This window comes from Varanus komodoensis, unplaced genomic scaffold, assembly GCF_004798865.1.
Source record: "Varanus komodoensis strain SLA01 unplaced genomic scaffold, ASM479886v1 scaffold55, whole genome shotgun sequence".
NCBI classification, from domain to species: Eukaryota; Metazoa; Chordata; class Lepidosauria; order Squamata; family Varanidae; genus Varanus; species Varanus komodoensis.
In genome coordinates, this window is record NW_025336157.1 from 4,019,614 (window position 1) to 4,040,993 (window position 21,380).

Consider the following 21,380-nt stretch of genomic DNA (forward strand, 5'->3'; position numbering starts at 1 on the left):
TTACAGGAACATAAATAATTGCCTTGACAGTTGCCACAGGTGCCCACCCATTCTATTAATAAATACAAAGAGGGAATATGCAGAAGTAGAAGTGTTTTTTAATTCTGTATGAGTTCAATGGGATGAGATTCTGGTGGTGTTGGAAGGGAAGAAATGTGGAGTCATAAGAAGGCGCTGATCTGGTCGAACAATCCAGGGTTACTTCCAGAGAGAAAACGAAGCTCCTGTCGGCCTCCATCTGTGCTGGCTAGTGTAGCAGAGGATGGATTTAATGAGAGAGAAATAAAAGATGATTATGTCAGAAAGAGAATTGCTAGTTATGAACACAGCTTTTTTTCCAAAAGCGGGAACATTTTTTTTAAAAGTATTTTGAGATGCCTTTATTGCAGTGTCTTCTTTAAAATGGAATCAGATATGATAACAGTGAGCTATTATTGTAGTTACTGTTTTCTTTTCCTCTACCTCTTTGCTTTGATTAACACTAGAATTTTTTTCCAAACACCACCCACACTTCTAATTGTTCCTATTCACCTATGAAAACAGTACATCGCTTGGTGGTGTTGGGGTAAGAGAGAAAGTTTCCCCCACAAAGCATTGTTTAGAATAACCTTCCTGAACCCTCCAATTCTACTGGACTACAGACAGTCAGCATTGTTGGGGGATGTTATGAGGTGGAGTACAGTGCCGATAGTGGTTGGGGAAAACGGTTTAGACAATATTGGGATTTTGGGCCTATGGTTTGAATGGCAGGTGGCAAACCGTTCATTGGGAAACTCCTGCTGGGGGCTACTGGCAACCACTTGAGGGAATTTAAGAGATGCATATTTTGTCTGGCATCGTAGCGCTTTGCACGGCTCTCCAGGACAGCTGTCGCCTTGTAAGCTTCCACCTGCAACACTGCTGGCAGGCAGAAGTAAAGGGATTTGTCCCTCTCTGTTTCTGAGCGGCTGCATCCTAAGACCACTTCAGAGGTTCAGAAAAGCTGGCACGGTTTGCACTGCACTAGAGTTAAATCCCCACTGAGCCTCGAAGCTCAACAGTGATTGTAGGCTAACTCGCTCTCCGCGCAGCTCACCTTGCTGGGTTGTTGGGAAGACAAAACCTGGAGTGTGGCGGAAGTACAGGCAGAATGCAAGTCAAATCAGCATTTTTTTCTTGTCGTCACAAAAACCCCACAAGGTTTTTAGCCGACTTACTACAGACAGACTAATTAAGGCCTATCCAAGATGAGCATCTATTGATGATCAAAATTTCTCCCTGTTACAACAGTGAAACAGAGCAAACCCTTCTCCCCCTAGAGGCCAGTAGGTTCACCCTATGAGGCGGGACAGATAAATGGAAGTACTTCCAGTGTGGGTGATTTTAAAAGGGAACTGAATAAATACGTGAAGGAGGTGGCTACCAATGGCTCCTGCTCCCGGCGGCCATATCCTGCCCCTTCTGCTTTCAGAGGCAGCATGAACATGTGTGCCAGCTGCTGGGGAACAGGGGTGGAAGGGTGCAGCTGTGCTTGTGTCGGTGAGGACAGACATGGTCTGACCCAGCAGGGCTCGTCTCGTATTCCTGAAATGCACTGTGAGGGTCACCCTACCCGGCGGAGGAGAGTAGCTGGGAACATGGGGAAGGGAGCCAGCAGCTTGCTCCCAAGTATCCCCGACTGCTGCGTCAGCCGGCAGGGCGTGGCTGGATTTAAGGGGCAGAACTGTTCAAACCAGCCGTGCAGCTCCGGAGAGGAGCGGACTTGCCTTTTTCGTGCTGCAGCCACTTGCGGTCCAAGTAATACTGATAGCAGCTCTCAAATTCCCGGTTGGTATAGTTGAGAACTTGAATGGGCACAAAGGGGTCCAGGGCATCAAAACCCTCCTGGAAGACAGGGGGGATGGGGAAGATGTTTTATGTGTCTTACAAACAGTCCAGAAGCTTCAGCTGGTGCAAAACAGGGCAGTGAGACAGTTAGCAGGGAGTGGCTGGCAGGGTCCTAGGAGGCCAGTATTTTAGCGCCTGTACTGGCTGCCCGTCCATTTCCAGGCCCAATTCGGAGCGCTTGCATTCATATTTAAGGCAGTTCCCTGGCTTTGGTGCATTTTTCCCTAGGTTGGAAAGTCAAAATGCCTCTCCCGAGTCTGAGTCTTAGCTCCTGGCAGGAGAAGGTTTATGCAGGTACTTGGGTTTGCCTTCAGTCCCAGCCGCTGTGGGAACACCTCCAAAATGGACTAGACTAGATGAGCATACAGACTAACTGGGTCTCTCAGGGTGCGGTCCTCTGCATGCTGGGAGTTGAGGGACACCATTCTGTCCACGCACGCAAAGGATTCCACTCCGACACAGCCTCCTCTGTCCCTAATGCGAAGAGCACCAGCTCCCTTTGTGGCTGAGCAGAGGGAGGACTTCCATAAGGAGCAGACTTGCAGGGAACACGGCCCTGGGCCTTCACCTCTTCCTGGGCCCCAAACCCTTTTCCGCCTCCAGCTCACCTTTCCCAACAGTTCGTGAAAGAGGTAAGCTCTGCGAGGCTTGTAGACGGCACCGGTCTGGCTGAGGGCAGCCACGATGGCGCCTCCGTTCTGAAAACACAGAAGAAAAGGGACGTCAGGGGAGAGGATCTTTGGTTTGCCCATCCAGGATTGTGGCACAACTGAGACTTTCCTTCAGGCGGCCCATTCCCCACAAATGACCCACGCAAGGAAATGCAGGCAGTCGTCTGTCTCCAACCCCATTGCCTCAGTTATCCCAGCATGACCCCAAATACAGAGCTTCCAGGTAAATTAGCCACTTCAGGGGCTTCTCCAAAAGAGCTTGGCTTCTGGTGACTTAGCGTTCGTCAGGTTTTTGCGGGGAAAAGCCACGGTGCTCCGGCCTCCTCACCCAGTCATTGGCTACCATCTTCTTTAAGTGGTGGACCAGAGTCAGCTGCCCCGGGGATAGCTAAGAAAAAACAGAAAAACGGTGGAGGGAAAAGAAACAACCCTTCCCTTTGGCCTTCCGACCTACCAATATGCTTCTAGACTGGAAAGGACTGTCACACAAACACCCAAGTGGGGAAAAGATCTGCTCCATTCTCATAAAAGGACAGCGACCGGACTTTTTTTCTGATGCAAACTGAACATTTTCCTATGCAAGCTATCCTAATTAGGCAAGGCTGGGTTTTAGTTGTATACGTTTTCTGGAAAACGTCCTTCATTTCTGTTTATTCTCAGCCTTTTCTCTCTCTGCCCAAGCCTCAGTTTTGCCCCTGCTTCACGGAGCTGGACCTCAGGATTCTAAAATAGCACAGATTCCCCTGACGTTGCGGGCGACAGATCGCCTGCGACCCACGGGCAAGATGCGCAGTGCACTCCGGAGGGAAAGTTCTCCTAAGAGCCGCTGGCACGTCCCTCCGCCAGCGCCCGCCGCTGCAGAGCCCTGGCTTTCCAGGCAACCCCGGTGCAGCGACCGCACACGTACCTCTCCCCTGTCCGGCCCACGCAGCGTCGTCCTCCCCCAAAGGGCGTTGAGCCCGTCCACTGCGACCAGCAGCCGGAAGGAGCCCTGCATGCACTGCCGCTTCAGCTCTTTGCAGAGCGCCCCCACAGCGTCACTCGCGGTCTTCACCCGGGTTAAGCCCTGGATGTGGAAAAGGGGGAGGCGGGAAAGCACGGCGTCCTGCGGCATCCAGGCCTGCCCACCGAGCCGCTCCCGCCAGCCCACAGGGCCTCACCTGCTCCACCACCTCCGCCAGGGGCCTGCCTTCCTCGGTGCTCTCGCGCCTGCCCCACACGTACTTCTGTTGCGTTTTGATCTGCAGCAGGCAAAGATTACGGGCTTATTAACAGGCCAGATGTCCATGGTGGGGGGACAACATCCAAGGGAGGGGGCTCCAGGGAAGGGCCACAGCTCCGTGTCCTTTAGGCACATACGGAATGACTGGATCCAGTGCAGACAGACCTCCCTGGGGAAGGATGGGCAGCGGTCCTCTCTTCTGAAAAATCTGGCCAGCTTCTGATGCCGAGTTCTTCCCATGCGGAGCAGGGACACCACAGCACGGGAAGCGGCCCGAGGTGGAACCAAAGCACCGGTCCTCCTGGCTCAGGAGCGCTGACACCGACCGGCAGTGGCTCTGGGACCACCCATCCCGATGTGTTGGCCGTGCCCACTGGGAATCATCAGCGCAACACAACTGGGGGGCTCCGCCAGAGAGAGCTGCAGGCAGGATCCTTCCCTGGCCCTACCTGGGGACGCCCAGGATTGAACCCGGAGCCTTTGGCAGGCAGAACAGTTGCTCCGGCACTGAACTGCAGCACAGAACCTTCTCCTGTCGCTCCATGCCAGAGCAAAATGCCGTTTTAATTTTGCAAAAATGAATTTAATTTTGCAGAAGCAAAGCACTGCCACTTTTAATGTTCCCGCACAAATCTATCCCAGGGGGCTGCTCTGAGTATAAAATACGAGCCCTCCATATGCCACCTGGTAGGAACAACACAGCAAGAGGAATAGGCAGTGACTGGATCAGGGCAGCCTATCCCAACCTGCTGGAGGAAAACTTTGTGCATACAAAGGGTCCTAAATCAAATCAAGTCAGAGCTTTCCCTAGAAGTAAAACAGACAAAGCTGAGGCAGTCCTGCTTCAGATACAGGAGAAGAAAAGAAAATCATGCTAGATAAAACTGAAGGCAGAAGACAAGGACCACCAAATATGAGATGGATTCATTCCATAAGGGAAGCCACAGCCTTAACTTTGTAACTTTGTGGGGCTATCACGGATTGGATATTTTGGGGGGGGGGGCGTTCATTTATAGGGTCTGCGTAAGTCAGAGATGACTTGATGGCACCTAACAGCAACCCGGTGCCCCACAGAAGGCTTGGAATACAGCATCCATTATCCCTGACCACTGGCCAGGTCAGCTGGGTTTCATGAGAACTGAAGTCCAAAAGATGCAGGGAGCACCGGCTTGGGGAAGGCCGGACTCACGGAGGGGTGCGTCCCTCAACTGACAGAAGGCAACCGCAGCTCCGGACCTCATTCAAGAAGCGCTCGTTGGTGGTTCTGAAATTCTTCAGCCAGGTCGAGGCTTCCAGGGGCTGGTCGAAGCGCCCCTCCTTGTAACTGGACGGCAGCAGCTCCTTGCAATTCTTCACCCAGAGGTGAGCTACAACACAAAGAGAAAGCCATGCAGTCACAAGCATCATGCATCTGGCATTCAAAAAGCGTTACTAGTCGCAGCCAAAGGCCTCAAGGAGCAGGCCCGAAATACAACCAATGGCATATCAATTTTGGGGAGGAGGAGCAACCGATCCCTGCGAAAACTTCCCAGGCAACGCTGGCGTGCGTTTCACAAAACCCTTGACTTTGTGAAGTTGGCTCCTGGCCTACTCGCAAGGCAAATGCCAAGGCAGACTTTTGAAACGAGTTCAGGGTAGAGTGTTTCCAAGGCTCCGCCTTTCCAAAATTCAGCCAGTAAAATCCTAAAGCAAGTCAATTCTACAATCATATGGGACAAAGTGCATTTCAGGGGTTGGGGTGAGCAAAGCTTTGCCCCAGAGTTAGACATCTCAAAGAGAAAAAAAGCCTATTCTGAAATATTCTCTGTGGATTTTTTGGACTAGACAAACCCTTCTGCCGATCCAACACAGCTCGTACGTTCTCAGGCCTCACACGCTAAGTGGGCTTAGGCAAGCCAGAGTTTTCTGTGCTTAAGCCTTATCTGCACAACAGGATGGAATGACACTGACCTATCTCGCAATGCTTTTGCAAGGATGATCGTACAAACTAACCATAAACTCTTCCTCTAAGTGTCGGGTTTTAGGGGCCACAACCATACTGTCTGTGTGCAAAGGGGAGGCCCCAACAAACTTGGGAAAACCCCAGGTTTTGCACATGAGAAAACCTAAAGGAAAGAACTTTGCTTTGCAAATTAAAATCCGGTCTCATACCGGGCACATTTAGTGACAACAAAACACCAAATATCTGGGGAGAACAGGAAAACCAAGCAGGGGAGGACAGAGCAGAGCATTCTGGGAAGGCACTGCTATTTTCCTTCTCGTTGCCACTTCTGGCATCATCACTACCATTATTTGGATGGTCACTACCAGTAGTAATAGTTACTGTGTTGTGATGGGGATCCAGGTTTTAGTCCCCACCTGCTGTGGGCCAGTCATGGGCTCCCCATCTAACCTACCTCACAGGGTGGTCGTTGTGAGGATAAAATGGAGGTATACAAGCCACCTTGCAGGCAGGATATAAATGCAGCGTCATAATACCATGCCTTTCAGGTTAGAAATCCTTCCATGCAGGCCCACATGTAAAAAAGCCACAACAGTATGGAGCTAACTATGCACAAGATCCGTTCCATGAGTGGTTGGTGGTAGAACAGCTTTCCACCACCAGATGGCTGGAGGATGAGAACCTCACAGAAGCAGGTGCTGCAGGGGGTCTTGGCCTACCTCCTTTTCCTTCCTAGAATTCTTCCCAGAGGCCCCGTGGCAAGAGGCCAGGCCTGGCGCACAGGCTAGGACTGTCCCACCCCACAGGGCCTGCCTGCAACGTGGACTTAAAGCTCAGAAAGCAAGACTCTGAGTCTCTCTCTCTCTCCCGCCTTTCTGCTGCACAGCAGGCACCCTAGGCAGCTGAGAGTAAAGGAAGATTAAAAGCACATTTTTCAATCCATACACATGTGGCCGTAATGACTAACAGAGGCCCTGGAAGGCATTGCAGTGCTAAATATTATTGTGCTTCGGCGATGTGTGCAGGCTCTGGCTCCACGCCAGAGCATCTGCCGGGCACTGGGGCAGCGCAGTGTCCTTACCATCTGGGATGTGCAGGATGAGCCAGTTCTGCCGTGCACAGTGGTGGATGGCGTGACACAGAGTCGTCGTCTTCCCCGTGGCCTTCCGGCCATCTTCAGGCAAAGCTGTTAAGGAAGCCACGGTGCTACTGCGGGCCTCGCCGGAGGGGCATCTGTGCCACCCTGCGTGGCCCCAGCACGGCAAGGGCAACTGAGCAAGCACGCGGAGGGGCAGAAGACCCTCGACACCGAAAGCTCAGCCTTCGGGCTCATCTTGCCCAGCCTCTCGAAGGATGCAGGATGCAGTTTTCCGGCAGGCCTCCAATGAAAGTTCCCCAGGGAAGGGTTCAGCTCCCGGCCCCTGGAGGCAGCCTCCTCCACTCGCTCCCAGCTCTTATCCTAAGGAAGTTTCTCTCCATCTTTCACCAGTAACTGGTTCGTTGCCATGTTCACTGCTCGGTGCGGATCGTGCCCTCCAGGCCAGTGAAACATGAGCCGGCTCTGAGCACGCCGACAGCCCTTCCAGGCTCTGTGGGCAGGCATTATGTCTCCCCTCTGCCAAATCTTCTCTTCCCCAGGTCAAGGCTAAAGCATACCCAGCTAGGCACAAACACAAGCTGAGAAGGAATTTGCAGGGCACACAGCCCGAGGATACTAGATGTTACCATTTTTAGGAAAGCTTCTAGCCCTTATGGAGAAGTGTATGTCCTGTGAGCACACGGGTGACTCCTGTAAATATGCACAACAAGCACCACAGGATACCTAAGCTGAAACGGGGGTGTTGCTTTCCCAAACAGCCGTTTTCAAGACACCTCAGGTCAAATAAGTTACTTTCTCCTTGCCAACAGAAGTAGCAAGTCTTCACCCTGCACCCTCTTCTTCAACCCAGCTTTCTCTGGCTTGGCTGCATTTCTCTGGCACCACTCAACCAGTTATAACTTTTCTTTGCCTCCATGAGGACAGGAAACTTGTTTCATTTGGGCCACGAAAGCTTTACGTTTCACGATTCTTTGACTAATACCAGAAAGCCCATCCCTGCAAGACAATAAAATTCACAGCCTACATCACAGGATACAGAGGATGTATCGGACAGCGGGGTAGGCAAAGTTGGTTTGCTTCAAGTAGGTAAGAAGTTCAACGGCCGGCTCCCGTACCATGAAGCATGCTTCGTTGAAGGTTTTTATCTGCAAGGACCGAGAGAGAGAGCGATGGAGAGGATCAGACTTTGTACAAAGGGGAGTGTTACAGCCAGCCAAATGTCGAAGCTGCTTTATAAAACAAGCAAACTCACCAAACCCCCCCCCCCTTACCAATTCTTTGGCAGTAAGCAAGCCAGGCTGAGACCAAATTCCGTGCCCCCAGCCGGCCTTGTGTGAATTGCTTCTCTCACCTCTCCACCTGTAAAATGGAGGGAGCATCAGCTGCCCCTGAACAAGCCCTCGTTTGGCTTTGCCGGCCGATTTTGGAACTTTCCCTTAGCATCCCTGATCTGAAATGCACCACACTCACCGTGGTGGATTGCTCTTCGATTTAAGACAGACGGACAGACCTCTCCTTGGGCTCCGCCGGGGGCCAGGGCTTAGCTTCAAAGCCCCCACCTCCTGGAGGAATCCCCGCTTTCCTCTCTGGCCTGAGGTCGGGAACCACAGCAGGGAGTGGGCTGGGGTGGCTTCTCTCCCGAGCAGTGACTTCCGAGGCTGCTATGCGGCCGTTCAACATTCAGATATTTAAGGCTGGGTCCCCAGAGCCGCCAGTTTGCATCTGGCCGCACCCCGCGACTCCTTCCTTGCTGCTGCTCTGCATGTCGGCTGAGGGCTCTTCGGGGGCAAAGTCCGCCCACCTCCAGCTTAGCCAAACTGCGGCAGATGCACGGCCTGAAGTGTGGATCGCGCCGCTGCCTGGCTCAGGCTCTTTGCCACCACGCCCCCATGGCAAAATCTGGCCCATCGGGCCTGACCGCCTTCTCTCCCCCCTCCACGTTCAGACCTGTAAGGAAGATGGCGCACCTGTTGGCTGAAGCGTTTTGGTAGTCCGTGAGGAAATGTCACTTGTACCTCCTCGAGCGGGAGCGTGTAATACTGGCCCACGTGTTTCTCCGTGTGGTTGCCCTGTGGGGTTGGAAGAAGCACGTGCGATCCGTTAGCAAACTAGCCTCTCTCAGCCTCAGTCGGCGCTTGGATTGTACCGAAGCCGCTTTATGTGGCTGTCACTTTCTCACCAGTACCCGACAGCCCCAGTTCTCTGGGTGTGTCACATAAATTAAAAACCTTTAAAAAGACACCATTTAAAAATCATTTACATCCAGGCATATAAACAGACACACAACTATCTAATCAGTGTTAACCAAAAGAATTGAAGGCCTTATTAGAAACACCGTATGCTTCAAAACGCCTGAGCTAAGGGGAAGGACTTCAGCTGATGCCAAGAAGACAGCAAGGATGGTGCTCAGTGTGCCTCACCAGGAAGATCGTTCCATAAGCGGGAGCCACCACTGAAAAGGCCTCCTCCTGCATGGATGCCTTTTCAGCCTCCCTTAGACCAGCTACCTGGTTCACAAAAGGGCTCATACAGGGAGATGCTCCACCAGGTAGGGTGGTCTTAGTCATTCAGGGCTTTCCAGGTTAAAACCGGCACCATAAATTCAGCCGAGTTACATACAAGGAGCCTGCACAAGCAGGCCGGAGCAGTGTCCTATATCTGAACCACCTTGTCCCTTTCGTCAGTCCCTGAGCTCTTTCCCCTTACCCAGGTGGAAAGTGGCAGATCCACCCAGTATCTAGAAATACATAATTTGAGAAATGCTCTTCGCTGCGCAACCCTCTCCATGTTCGCTTGGAGGCAAGCCATTCTGTGCTGAACGGGGCTTTACTACCTTGGACAAACCCCAGCCTTACGTGGCATACGTAGGACCAGAAAACCTCAAGGACCTCACGTCTTACATCCCCCTATCTTCACGTTCCACTGTGCTGGCTGCAGGGTGATGGGAGTTGTAGTCCAGCCCCTTGGGAGGGTGTGGCGTGGGGGAAGGCTGCTGTGTGCCCATGTGTGCAGGGACCTCTGACTTAGGACAACAGTTCATTGGCCTGGCGAAGCCGACACTGGTTCAGCACAGGGCGGAGGTCTCTGTGGTTTTTACTGCCGCTGCCCCCCGGAAACGCACCTCCCCATTCCTCCTCTAACACTTCAGTAGCCACTAACAAATCCCTCCCCCGGGATCCGCACTCAGACCAGGAAGCACCCCTTCTACCAGGCACAGGGCCTTCGCTTCAGTGGCTCCCGTATCTCCTGCGGCCACTTTTCAGAGAGGCTCGAGAGGTGGGAGCCTTTTTCGCTAGGAAGGGCTGTGGACCCTTAGGAAGCATCAGAGCAACAACTACGGAGGTTGGAACCTCTCTCGGACATGGGAAGAGCTGGCAATACTGCAGGACAGTTGGATGCTTTCTCTGTACCGCCCCATCCTTTTCTTTCGCTGGGCCACCCCACCTCCACAAGCCCCATAAATAATTATCATCTCTTCACGGAAGGAAAAAAAATACATGGATATAAATATAAATTTATATATCTACATTGCAGGATATAAATGCAATATCATCATCATCAAACATTTATAAAGCAGCTCAGCATTTATACACAATGTAAGTAATACTGAAAGATAAGAGGACCGCTCAGTTCACAAGCTCAGAACCCAGTACGACACGCTGCCGGAGACTGTGGCCGAATCTTTCCCACCCGCCCTTCAGAAGCCCGCCGGGACGGCTATCCAGTTGCTTTCGGTTATTTTTATGGCTGGCATCACTTCAGTAGATTTGCCGAAAACGTCTGCATTTTATTAAGCATTTTATGAGCTTGCAAAAGTTTGGTGAGAGATGCTTGATAAATGCTGCTAAGACAGAAAGACCTAGAAAAAGGACATCGTTCCCACATGTGATCTCACCACAGAAAGTTAGTTAGTTAGTTAGTTAGTTATTACTTGCATTTATATACCACCCTAGTAGCCCAGAATGTTAATGAACAAGCGGAGTTTAACATGACAGCTTGCCAGGAAATTATGATCTGAAGTTGAAAAAATGGAGCTCAGAGTTGGAAAAGCATCTCAGAATATGATTTGGATTCTACCACAAGTGACCAAGTTAACATATAAATGAACGTGAGAAAGGGTTAAGAAAACAGCAGAGGGGTTTTTTTTCTTCCACCTCCTAGCAATTTGCCGGAGTTATTCTGAAGAGGGACCGAAGTGAGACAAACAGGACTCACAACAAAAGCATCGCAACATGCCACACTCCTGTTCGCTGTTCCAGCCAGCCAGTGGCACCCTTTCGAGGTACTCCCTTGCGGTCCCCCCCCCGCCCAGCCCTTCAGTCGGCATTCCCGGTCCCCAGTGGGGGGCTTTGGGGTCTCCCCCACCAGACAGTTCTTCTGCCTACAGGTAATTCTGTCTGTTCTTTCGCAAAGCGTGGTGCCAGTAGCCGCCTCTTGGCAAGCGGATGGCACCTTTTCGCTGCGTTAGCAGAGGCATTCACCCAGCCCACCGCTGGAACGAGAAGCAATCGGGGCGCCGAGTTTTTCTGCGATGTCCCTCGCGTGTGCACGGCCCGCGCTGCTCCCTGTTTGTTGCTGGAACAGCGTTTACGTGCATTTGTGTGTACAGCACCCTTTTCTCACCCTTCGAGATACAGCCTAAGATACAGGCTGTTCCCCCACAATGGAGGCAGTAAACAGGGTCTGGGCAGGCGAATGGCCAAAGCAGGCACTGGGGGTACAGAGAGGGGTGGGGGGCAGGGCTTTCGCTTGGGGGCCGCTTTGTAGCTTTGGAAAGACGGTCGGGCTTTCCTGTCCCCACTTTATTGGCTGGCGGCAGCAATTAATGGCTGGTCGATGATGATGTTTTGGGGAGATAAGCGGGATGGGTGTTTCTAATGCCAAGTTGCTTGCCAGCACTTCCGTCATACACTAGGTGTAAGTTTTAATTTATTGACGTTTAATTATATTGTTATTCCTTTACATTTGTGCCCTGCCTTTCTTCCTCTTGCAAGGAACCCAAGGTGGCTTTCACAGTTCTCCTCCTCTCCATTTTATCCTCACAACACCAACCCTGCGAGGTAGGTTGGGCTGAGCATGAGGGAGTGGCCTAAGGTTAGCCAGTGAGCTTCATAGCTGTTGGGACTAGAACTCCAATCTCCTGGGTCAGCAATGTTCTAGTCACCCTGCCACGCTGCTTACTAGTTCTGTTAATTATGCGCTGACACATAGAAAGACCTGTGGAATTAATAATGCTTCGTGTGTGCCCATGCATTTTAATTTCATGTCCTTCGTGGGAGCTCTTTTCAGAATAGCCCTTTCCGACCCCAGCAACTTCTCTGGCTTCAGCACTTTCACCATGCATCACCAACATGCGTTCACCTGTGTCTTTGAAATCCTGAGGGCTAGAAACTTGTGTTTTGGTTTGGTTTTGAACCAAGCCGAAAGATGCTTAGGAGGCCCAATGTCACACAGAGGGCCATGTCTGTGGAACTGTGATATACAGGCAGTTCGGGGCACAGCCAATAATCCCTGGCTTTGGATTTAAGACATCAGGCGTTGCACTGGGAATGCCAGGTTTGTGGCGGAATGGGGGGAAGCGGCGTTCTTAGTGACATCTTCAGCAGCACCAGCTTCGGCTGCCTGCACCCAGGCCGGGCTTAGAGGCCAGTTGCTTGGCAACGCCAGCCAAGACCTGGGATGGCAGAGGCAATCCCTTTGCCATCTGGGCACTTCTGCATGGCTGCTGGAGATGCTCATGGGTGTGGGGGGGGGGGGATCACATGACAGGATCCGCCTGCCTGTTGCCGTTTCCATGGAGACCCCAGAAGAATCGGCAGCAAAAAGGCTCCCGATGGCAGAGGCAGCAGTAAAGAGCCTCGGAAGGCCGATTCATCCGACACATTTCGTGCCGCTGCGGCTCACGCTGGGGAAAAACAAGGCAGCTCAAAGACTGCGAAAGGAGGGGGCACCCCCCGGCGGCTTCCGCGTTTCAGAGGCCTCTCCTGCTCACGCCGGGCCAGCCGGGGCTTCTCTGCAGCTGCGTCTGCGGCGTGTGTTAGCCATTCATTCATATCGGAGCGCCCAGCCCAGTTCTGCTTAAAAGCTGCATTCTAAAATGGTACAGGGTGAGAGCTATGAGACCAGAACAGCGGCTAAGGGTGCGATTCTAAGATGGGCGCACACTCCTGGTGCCTTCTTGATCTTGCAAGCAGTCAGATGCGAGGGCACACGGAATTTGGCTGGCGCCCCGACCCAACCCAGAGTTGCAGTAGGCACGATCCTCCGGCTCTTCCCCGGCCTTGCAAAGCCCATGAAGTCGGAGTCCATGCCAGGTCACCTCTCCCGGGCTCCAAGCCGGGGACAGCACGGGAAGATTGTTCCCAGGCGCCTTAGAAACGCAGCATCGAAAAAGGCTGCAAAATGAGGGCCGCAAGCTTTAACTGGGTATCAGTTCACTCTGCGTGATGAACGACGTGCGGGCCAGTTTTAATCAGTAGGTCTGAAAGTCCCCGGGAGGCTGGCTCGGTTCGGGCACGTTACGTTGCGCAGAGGGAATTTACTAGGCGGTCGGTAAAAATGGCTTCTCCCAGCAAGGAATGATAGAATTGGTTTGTTGCTTTGTTAGTAATCACAAAGAGGTGCCTATGCAGGGGGTGGCCAGGGAGGCTGGCCATGCACGGCTTGCCTTACATGCAGTCAATGAGCTGGTCAAGAAAAACGATCTATCAGCTCAAAATCCTTTAAACGGGTTTTTAATTAAGAGTCAGTTCAGAAACAAGATTAAAGACAAAGGTCATTAAAAACAGGGTTCGATATAATGGCAATGATTATGGACTCTGCCAGCTCCGGACAAGCTGCTCTTAGCCTGGTACGCTCCGGAAGTGCTGGGCTGCAACTGCCGCGATTCCCAGCCAGCACATCCAATGCGACGGGGGAAGGTTGCCCTAGAAGCTGGCTAAGGCAAAATGTGCCTGAGAGCTTCAAGGCTGGGAAAGGTCTTAACAACACGGCCCTTCTTGCCCCAGATAAGAACATTCTAAGCAGCCTCACAGCGAGTCACTGGTGCCTCGAACCCAGCATGGTCTCCTCTTGACAGCCAGTAGCTCTGTGGCCCCTTTTGCAGGCAGCCGCCCCTCTCTCCCACACGTGACCCGGGGTCCTTTTAACGGACTGGGACATGCTGGGCACGGCAGGATCCTTTTCTGTTTAAGCAGACGTAGAGGTTTGCCCTTAAGTGCCTATACCTCAGAAGAGACATTTCAATCTTTTAGGAAGCGTGAAATATTACACAAAAGCAGGGAAACCATGACACGATCGGTGGTGTGGGGGAAAGTGTGGCATAGTGAGAGCCAGTGTGGCATAGTGGTTAAGAGCGTGGGACTGGGACTCAGACGACCCGGGTTCTAGTCCCCGCTCAGTCATGGAGCCAACTGGGTGACTTTGGGCCAGTCACAGCCTCTCAGCCCAACCTACCTCACAGGGTTGTTGTTGTGGGGAGAAGATGGAGGAGGAGATGTAAGCTGCCTTGAGCCCTTTGTAGGAAAAAGGCAGGATATAAACCAAGAAAGAAAGAAAGAAAGAAAGAAAGAAAGAAAGAGAGAGAGAGAGAGAGAGAGAGAGAGAGAGAGAGAGAGAGAGAGAGAGAGAAAGAAAGAAAAAGAAAGAAAGAAAGAAAGAAAGAAAGAAAGAAAGAAAGAAAGAAAGAAAGAAAGAAAGAGGGGAACCTCACAGGGCCGGGGCAGATTTAGCTGATGCCCCTGAGGCGCTGCCCCCTGCACTGGGGCTGACAATGCCGGCGTTTGGCCCGGACTGCTGCCCGTGGTCTGTGGGACTCGCCACACCCAGGAAGCCCCCGTGAGATGTGGGATGCTGGCCAAGCACCTGCAGCAGCCTGCTCCGTCCTGGAGCCTTCCAGATGTGCTGGACCGCTACTCCCATCAGCCCCTGTCCGCCTGTTGGTTGGGAATGATGGGCTGGAATTCACAGAGCATGCCTTTGCCAGGACGATTTGCTGCATCTCCAGAAGAAAAGCGGGGGCAAAACGTACGCGTGAAGGCCAGGTTAGAGCTGTCCCGAACCGCCCAACATTCACGCAGGCCAACGACCACCAAGAGCTCCGCCTTACTCGGCTGCAACCCGCACTAGTCCACACGCACACTCAGGCACCTGCTTTCCCTCTTCTTCCTGGCATCAACTCACCGGGTCATTCTCACTGGTACGGAAGATCGCCCTGGGCTTGTCTGGAGAAAGCTGGGCATCCTGGATTGCTGAAGTGCATTGCCAGCTCCTGGAACCAGAGGGGAGAAAGCAGCCCTGCTCCAGCTGGGGAGAGAAAACGCAGCTCAGAGAGCAAGAAGGTTGCCTGTGCCGACAGAAGCGCCAAAAGATTGCCCCTTCCCCAAGGGGGCAGCCCCTGACGGGAGGGCCTGTCGACATTCTCCAATCTAGTGCCTTCCAGGTGCTTCAGACCTCGTCTCCTCAGGTTCCTGAACACTGGTCACATTCCCAGCGACTGATGGAAAGTGAATTCCAAAAAATTTGGACAGCACCAGGTTGCGAAGGCTCGGACAAGGTAATTCTACGGCTTGAATGGAAACCAGGCCCTTTGAGGAACAAGTGAAAGCTAGGCTGGAGATCAAGGTGGACCGTCGAGGCCAGACTAGATGACCCCCACGGTCCCTTCCAATACTACAGTGAATGTGTGCGTTGGCTTACCCTGTGGGCCTGGCAAAGGAGTCTCCTGAGATTCCTCAGCATCATCCCTGCCAATAAAAACAGCAACACGTATTTCAAACCTGCAGGTGGCAAACAGTTCCTGAGAATGTAAGAAGGGCCCCGTGGGACCCGAGCACAGAGCCACCGAGCCCACAATTCCAAGGGAAACCCACGAGGAGGACCTGAGCGCCGTAATTCCACCTTTCTGCACATTCAAATACCATGTTAAAAACAAGTGAAAAATGCATACAACAGCACAGCTTTCCCCAACCTGATACCCTCCAGGTGTGTGGGATTATGGGAAGTGTAGTTTCATGCTTCTGACGGATGTCAGCCGCCTAGGAAAGGCTGCGATGCCAGCTCAGAATGGCCTTGCCAAATTAGACAGAGCCCACTTTTTGGTTCCACTCATGGCTGGCCAGTTCTTCCAGGAAGCTCACAGACAATGCATGAGCGCAGGCTACAGCCTGGTCCAGTTTCTCCCCATCATCCAGGTGCAAGTGGGACCTGGGGAACAATCCTGTTTGTGGTTCCAGCCAGCCACCCCCTTCTCAGGAACAGTCCATTCTTTCCCACCTCCCTAGATTTTCCATTTTTACCCTCCCGGACGGCAGGCATTCTGTAGCTACAAGCATGGCTAGACCTCATAGCATTGTTTTTCATCCTTCCTGCCCCTCCATTTCTTTGGGGGACCTTCTGCAAGCTTGGGATTCTCTGAGCCTACTGATAACTTCCTCTTCTGCAGGAGGAGTATCATTGTGGCTGTATTAAAAGCCACATTCAGAGAATCGGTTCATTATTAGCACATAGCAACGGTGATAAGCTTGAAGCCCTCTAGGTGTTGGGACTTCTTTACTACTGGCTACGTTAGCTGGGGATGATGGGAGCTGGGTAGGGAGACACAATAGAAGTGGACAACATTATGCAGAATGTGGAGAAAATGGATAAGGAGACTTTTTCTGGATCTTACAATACTACAACCCAATGGGGTCCCCCAAAGAAGCTGACTCAAAGGGGATTTGGAACAGATAAGAAGTACTTCTCTGCACAAGAACTAAAGCAACGCACGTTCTTTTTCAAGACTAACAGACTTATTGTGGCATCAGCTTCTTGGCTCTAGGCCATGGGTGGACTTGACTTTTTTGGTCTACAGGCTGAATGTCTAAGTGGGAAAGGTCCACATTCCATTGGTAGGAAGGGCCAAAGGTAAAATGGCTGAAGCCAAACTACTGTTCTGACCAATTTTAACCCTACTTGGAAACCTCTGTGTGTCAGCTCAAGAGGAAGCAGGGCACGACTGGACAAGGTAAGCGTCAGAAGCAAACAGGACTGATTCACAGGCGTTGCTTCCTCCTCAGACAGCTGGTCAGAGATAAGAGCTTTCCCCTTCCAGGTGCAGATGGAGAAGCAGCAAGCAGGCTGGATGGACATGAGTCAGATGTGGGTCATGGGCCAGAGGTTTCCCATGTCTATGCTAGTCCTTGAAAGCTTTTTCACAGTAAATATTCAGCTGGTGAAAGAGCTCTTCTTGATCTGTTTGGCATACATATCTAGTCAGTAGTAAGTCCAACCAAGTTCAGTAGGGCTTACTCCCAAAATACATGGAACAGGATTACCGGCCTAATTCTCCTGCCCTTTAGGGAAGCCTCACATATGTCTTTCCATAACTATTTTGAGCAAGTTTGTTATATCACATTTCTCAGAATTGTTGAGGCCACTGTAAAAACTTCTGTCACAGAATTCTGAATAAATGAGACATCCTGCCAAAAAATGCATAATGAAAGAGCACATTAATTAGGCTGTAATACAAAATACCTTTACTAGGAAGAATTGTTCATTAAACTTTCTGAGATTTCTGAGTAAATTTGTTAAGAATGGCTTTATTTGCTGTATTTTGTGCCATTCTTTTGTTAAGCTAATGGTCACTGCAGTGGCTTATGACAATGAATTGCATTGCATGGTTGCTTATTATTATTATTTTACATTTTTATACTGCCCATAGCCAAAACTCTCTGGGCAGTTTACAACAATCATCACAGAATCATACACTCAAGTCACCCATCCTGATTCTAACCAGGCTGACCCTGCTTAGCAGCCAAGATTTGGCAAGATCAGGTATGTCAGGCTATGCATCCCATATATTCTTGGTAATTGGAGTGAAGGTTTAACATTCGCCCACAAAGCAGAAGTAGGAAGAGAAAGCTATTCAAAGCATGTTTTTCAAATAAACCCAAGTCCAACAAGTATTTCTCAGATCAGGATAACAACCTTGTTGAATACTGATACAAGCTATCAGTATTAAAAATAGCTTGCAGTACAAGAAATGAAGAATATGGAAGGTAAGGATTTGGTATGTATTACATTTCTATACCATCCAATAGCCTGAACTCTCTGGCTGGCTCACAACAATTAAAACCATAACATACAACAAAAAGCCATCATCTTCAAGATTATTCCTGTGTTAAAACAAAAACAGGAAAGAAGAGAAGCCTATGACTTGGGGGAGTATGATCAAGTCAACCTAACACGGCTGGATTTTCTCAGTGGAGTGTGCTGGAAATCAAGAAAATACCAGCCAGCATGTGCCACCTATTAAAGCACAGCGGTTTAACTGAACATGTGAACCAGCCCGAAATGTAATACTAGTCGTTTATCCAGTGCACATCTCCTATGTAGTTCTTGTTACTTCCCTCTCACCTCAATTGCAGGACAGAAACAAGACAATATTTCTTAAGTCAAGCAAGGGCACAAATCCACTGCAATCCAGAACCTTCTTTTCATTCAAAAGCCTACCTTAGAACTCTGAAATCACACAGTAAACTCTTCAGTAAAAAGGTACAAAAGTCCAAAGAGTCGATTTGATGTTCTGGAAGAAGCTTTATCCCATTCCTGGAATTAAGAAAGGTATTGGCAGTCAATTCCAACTCAACAGGTACAGAAATGGGGGGAAAAATCAGACAACTGTCCCTCCCATGCCTTGTACTAATTCTATTAACAAGATTTTTATATCGGCTTTCAAGACAAAATTTCCAAAGCAGTGTACAATAGAAAACCACATCATCATAGAAACACAGGGAACAGCCTCATATTCAGTCTGTATCTAGCCCTGTATTGCCAACACTGACCAGCAGCAGCTCTTCAGGGGATCAGGCCAAAGTTTTCCAAGCTATAGATGTGAAACTGATCCTGAACTTTCCACTTGCAGAACATCTGCTTTTCCTGTAAGCTACAGCTGCTCTCCAACCTCACATAGTTAAAAACTGAAACACCCAGAAAGAAACAGCAAAGGAAAGGGGGTGGGGGGGAAGCATTATTAGCAACCAATTCTAGAGATTTGGGCTTAGAAGTCATCTATATATGGATGACATCCACGTCCTTTATTAGGTACTAGAATTACTGAATGTCTATGTATTTATTTAGCATTTTTGGTTGATATGCCTATTTCATTAGGATTTTTATTATTCAGGTGAACTGTTACCTACCATCTTTAGCTTTAAAAAAAGCAAGGATAGTTTAAAAGGTGATTACATACTATAAAAAGGAAAGCATAACAAAAGCAATAATTTGTCATGTGCCATCAAGTAGTCTCCAGCCCATGCTGGCCCTACAGATGGATGCCCCCCAAGATGGCCTTTCCTTCACTACCCTGCTCAGTTCTGGTAAAATCAAGGCTGTGGCTTCCTTTAGGAAACTGATCCATGTCATCGTTGGCCTCCATCTTCATCTGCCTTCAAGGTTCCCCGGCATGAGTGTCTTCTCCAGTGAGTCTCGCTTTCTCATGATGTGCCTGACATATGACAGCTTCGGTTTTGTCATTTTAGCTTCTAGGGAAAGTTCTGGTTTGATTTGATCTAGGAGTCACTTGTTCAGCTTTCTGTTGGTGTAGGTCAAAGCTCTTTTCCAGCACCATGTTTTGAACACACATATTTCCTTTGTGCCAGTTTTCTTCACTGCCCAGCTTTCACACCCGTGCATAGTAACCGGGAACACGATAGCGTGGAGGATCATATTTGATTTTTCTGTTCCTTGCTACCCTTCAAAGTCTTAGTTTTCTTCTAACTGCCTGGCTGCAGTCTACCTCTGAACCAGTGACTGAGCCAAAGTATGCAAAATCTTTCACAATTTCATTTTTTATTGTAAACCTTAACATTGTGTAATTCTTCTGTAGTCATGATTTTGTTCTCTTAATGAAACAAACATTCTTTATTTCACTTTCTTCAGGAACCACTGCAATTCATTGCTGCCTTTTGCCAGTAATATCTGAATATCTTTAATTATTGATGTAACTTTTACCAACTTTCACTCTTCCTTCCTCTGATCCTATTCCAGATTGGAAAGGGAGATAAAATATACTCTTGTCTGATGCCTTTGGCTATAAGAAACCATTACTTCATAGTCTGCCCCAATAGTAGCTTCTTGTCCACAATGCAGGACAAGTGCTTCAATACAATACTGAGGCACACTCAGTTTTTTCAGAACCATGCTTCTCAGGACCCACACTGTTAAAGGCTTTGCTGTAGTCTATAATGTTCTGAAATTCTTTGATGTGCTCCAGAAGGCCTGATACTGAAGATGAAACTCAAATACTTTGGCCACCTAATGAGAAGGAGGGACTCCCTGGAGAAGAGCCTAATGCTGGGAACAATAGATGGCAAAAGAAGAAGGGGGCGGCAGAGGATGAGGTGGCTGGATGGGGTCACTGAAGCAGTCGGCGTGAGCTTGGGTGGACTCCAAGGATGGTGGAGGACAGGAAGGCCTGGAGGAATGTTGTTCATGGGGTCGCAATGGGTCAGATGCGACTGGCATAGCATAGCATAGCAGCCAACATACATTTGCAATCTGAAAAATCCCATAATAACAATCGTAATTCTTAGAACAGTCTGTTTATCAAGACAAAACCATTCCTACAACTCCATGGCTGAGTGGGATATACTGAAAGCTTCAGAATGCTTTTCTGTCTAAATATACATAAATTCGCACCCTTAAAGTGCATGTTGGGAAAAAGCTTACAATTACCAGCATGCCCTGACCATGGCTAGGTGGGGCATGCTCGGAGTTGTAGGCCTTTTACCCTGTCCAAACGTGTACAGGATTGTGCCCTTAGTATAGTTTTCATTTACAGTTTTCCCGCCATTCCCACGAACATCCCCGAGAGGCTGATACGGAATCTCCCTCTCTTTCCTGCTCATCACAACAACCCTGTGAAGTAGGCCAGCACAAGAGGCCGCAAAACCCCTGATAGCGAGTTTCATGGGCGTGTTTATTATGAGTTCGCATGAAAAAGAGATCGAGGGGGCAAAAAAAGAGGGCACCGCCGCGATCGGTTGGAACAAGAGCTCGGTCAGAAGCGATCGGAGGAGCAACTCCGGATTAAAGGGGCCAGAAGAGCAGGAAAAGGCAACCCATCAAACTCAACGGGAAGAAGCAGTACCCCCAGCTCTGGGCCCACCCAGCCGCTGTTAGTTTAAAGATCACCTCATTGGATTATTCACTTCCAGCCTTCCAGGGCGCCGCCATCTTTATTTTCTCGACAGGACGCGCGGGGGGGGGGAGAGCACGCGCGAGAGCCGCTTTGCCCCGCACACACCTAAGGGCGCGCTCAAGGGACACACTTCCTCCGAGCGCGAATCGGAAAAAGCGCGAGCAGGCGATGGGGACGGAGAGAGCGCGCGGGGGACGGAGCGAGGAAAGGAGCCGCTCTCATCCTAACCCGCTCCCGGAGCACGCTGATTGGCCGAGGCACAAGCGTATTCGGTAGGCGAGAGGGCGGGCTTGGCCTGCTGCCCGGCTTGATTGGCAGGCCGCTCGCGCGCCCTGGAAGGCAGGAACAGGCGAAGGTCGAAGTCGAACCAAACAGGGAGAGGGGCATACACACATACACAC

The 21,380-nt window shown here is 50.4% G+C and overlaps 1 protein-coding gene across 2 annotated transcripts; it reads right to left on the minus strand.

Annotated features, from left to right (window-relative positions):
- Nucleotides 1-78: 78 nt before the first annotated feature.
- DAP3 (death associated protein 3) lies at nt 79-21,127 on the minus strand. Of its 2 annotated transcripts, none has more exons than XM_044448695.1 (14): nt 20,973-21,127; nt 18,291-18,386; nt 15,498-15,577; nt 14,982-15,104; nt 8,768-8,869; nt 7,837-7,945; nt 6,783-6,875; nt 4,996-5,126; nt 3,698-3,778; nt 3,445-3,603; nt 2,866-2,925; nt 2,475-2,564; nt 1,746-1,863; nt 79-247 (listed from the first exon to the last, which is right to left on the minus strand). In XM_044448695.1, exons 3-14 carry the CDS (start codon nt 15,540-15,542, stop codon nt 162-164), a joined length of 1,197 nt encoding a protein of 398 aa, XP_044304630.1. In that variant the 5' UTR covers nt 15,543-15,577; nt 18,291-18,386; nt 20,973-21,127; the 3' UTR covers nt 79-161. The 2 variants fall into 2 exon arrangements, with proteins under 2 accessions (XP_044304630.1, XP_044304629.1); XM_044448694.1 differs by having other exon boundaries at nt 15,498-15,544; nt 20,973-21,126.
- Nucleotides 21,128-21,380: the final 253 nt, after the last annotated feature.

What these genes read in the sequence shown, in the direction of transcription:
- DAP3 (XM_044448695.1), bottom strand. Translation starts at nt 15,542, where the DNA reads ATGATGCTGAGGAATCTCAGGAGACTCCTTTGCCAGGCCCACAGG. An exon ending in GTACCAGTGAGAATGACCCG is followed by an intron (nt 8,870 to 14,981) that starts GTGAGTTGATGC and finishes CCAACCCCACAG; the next exon opens with GGCAACCACACGGAGAAACA. An exon ending in CGCTGTCCGATACATCCTCT is followed by an intron (nt 6,876 to 7,836) that starts GTATCCTGTGAT and finishes CTTTGCCTGAAG; the next exon opens with ATGGCCGGAAGGCCACGGGG.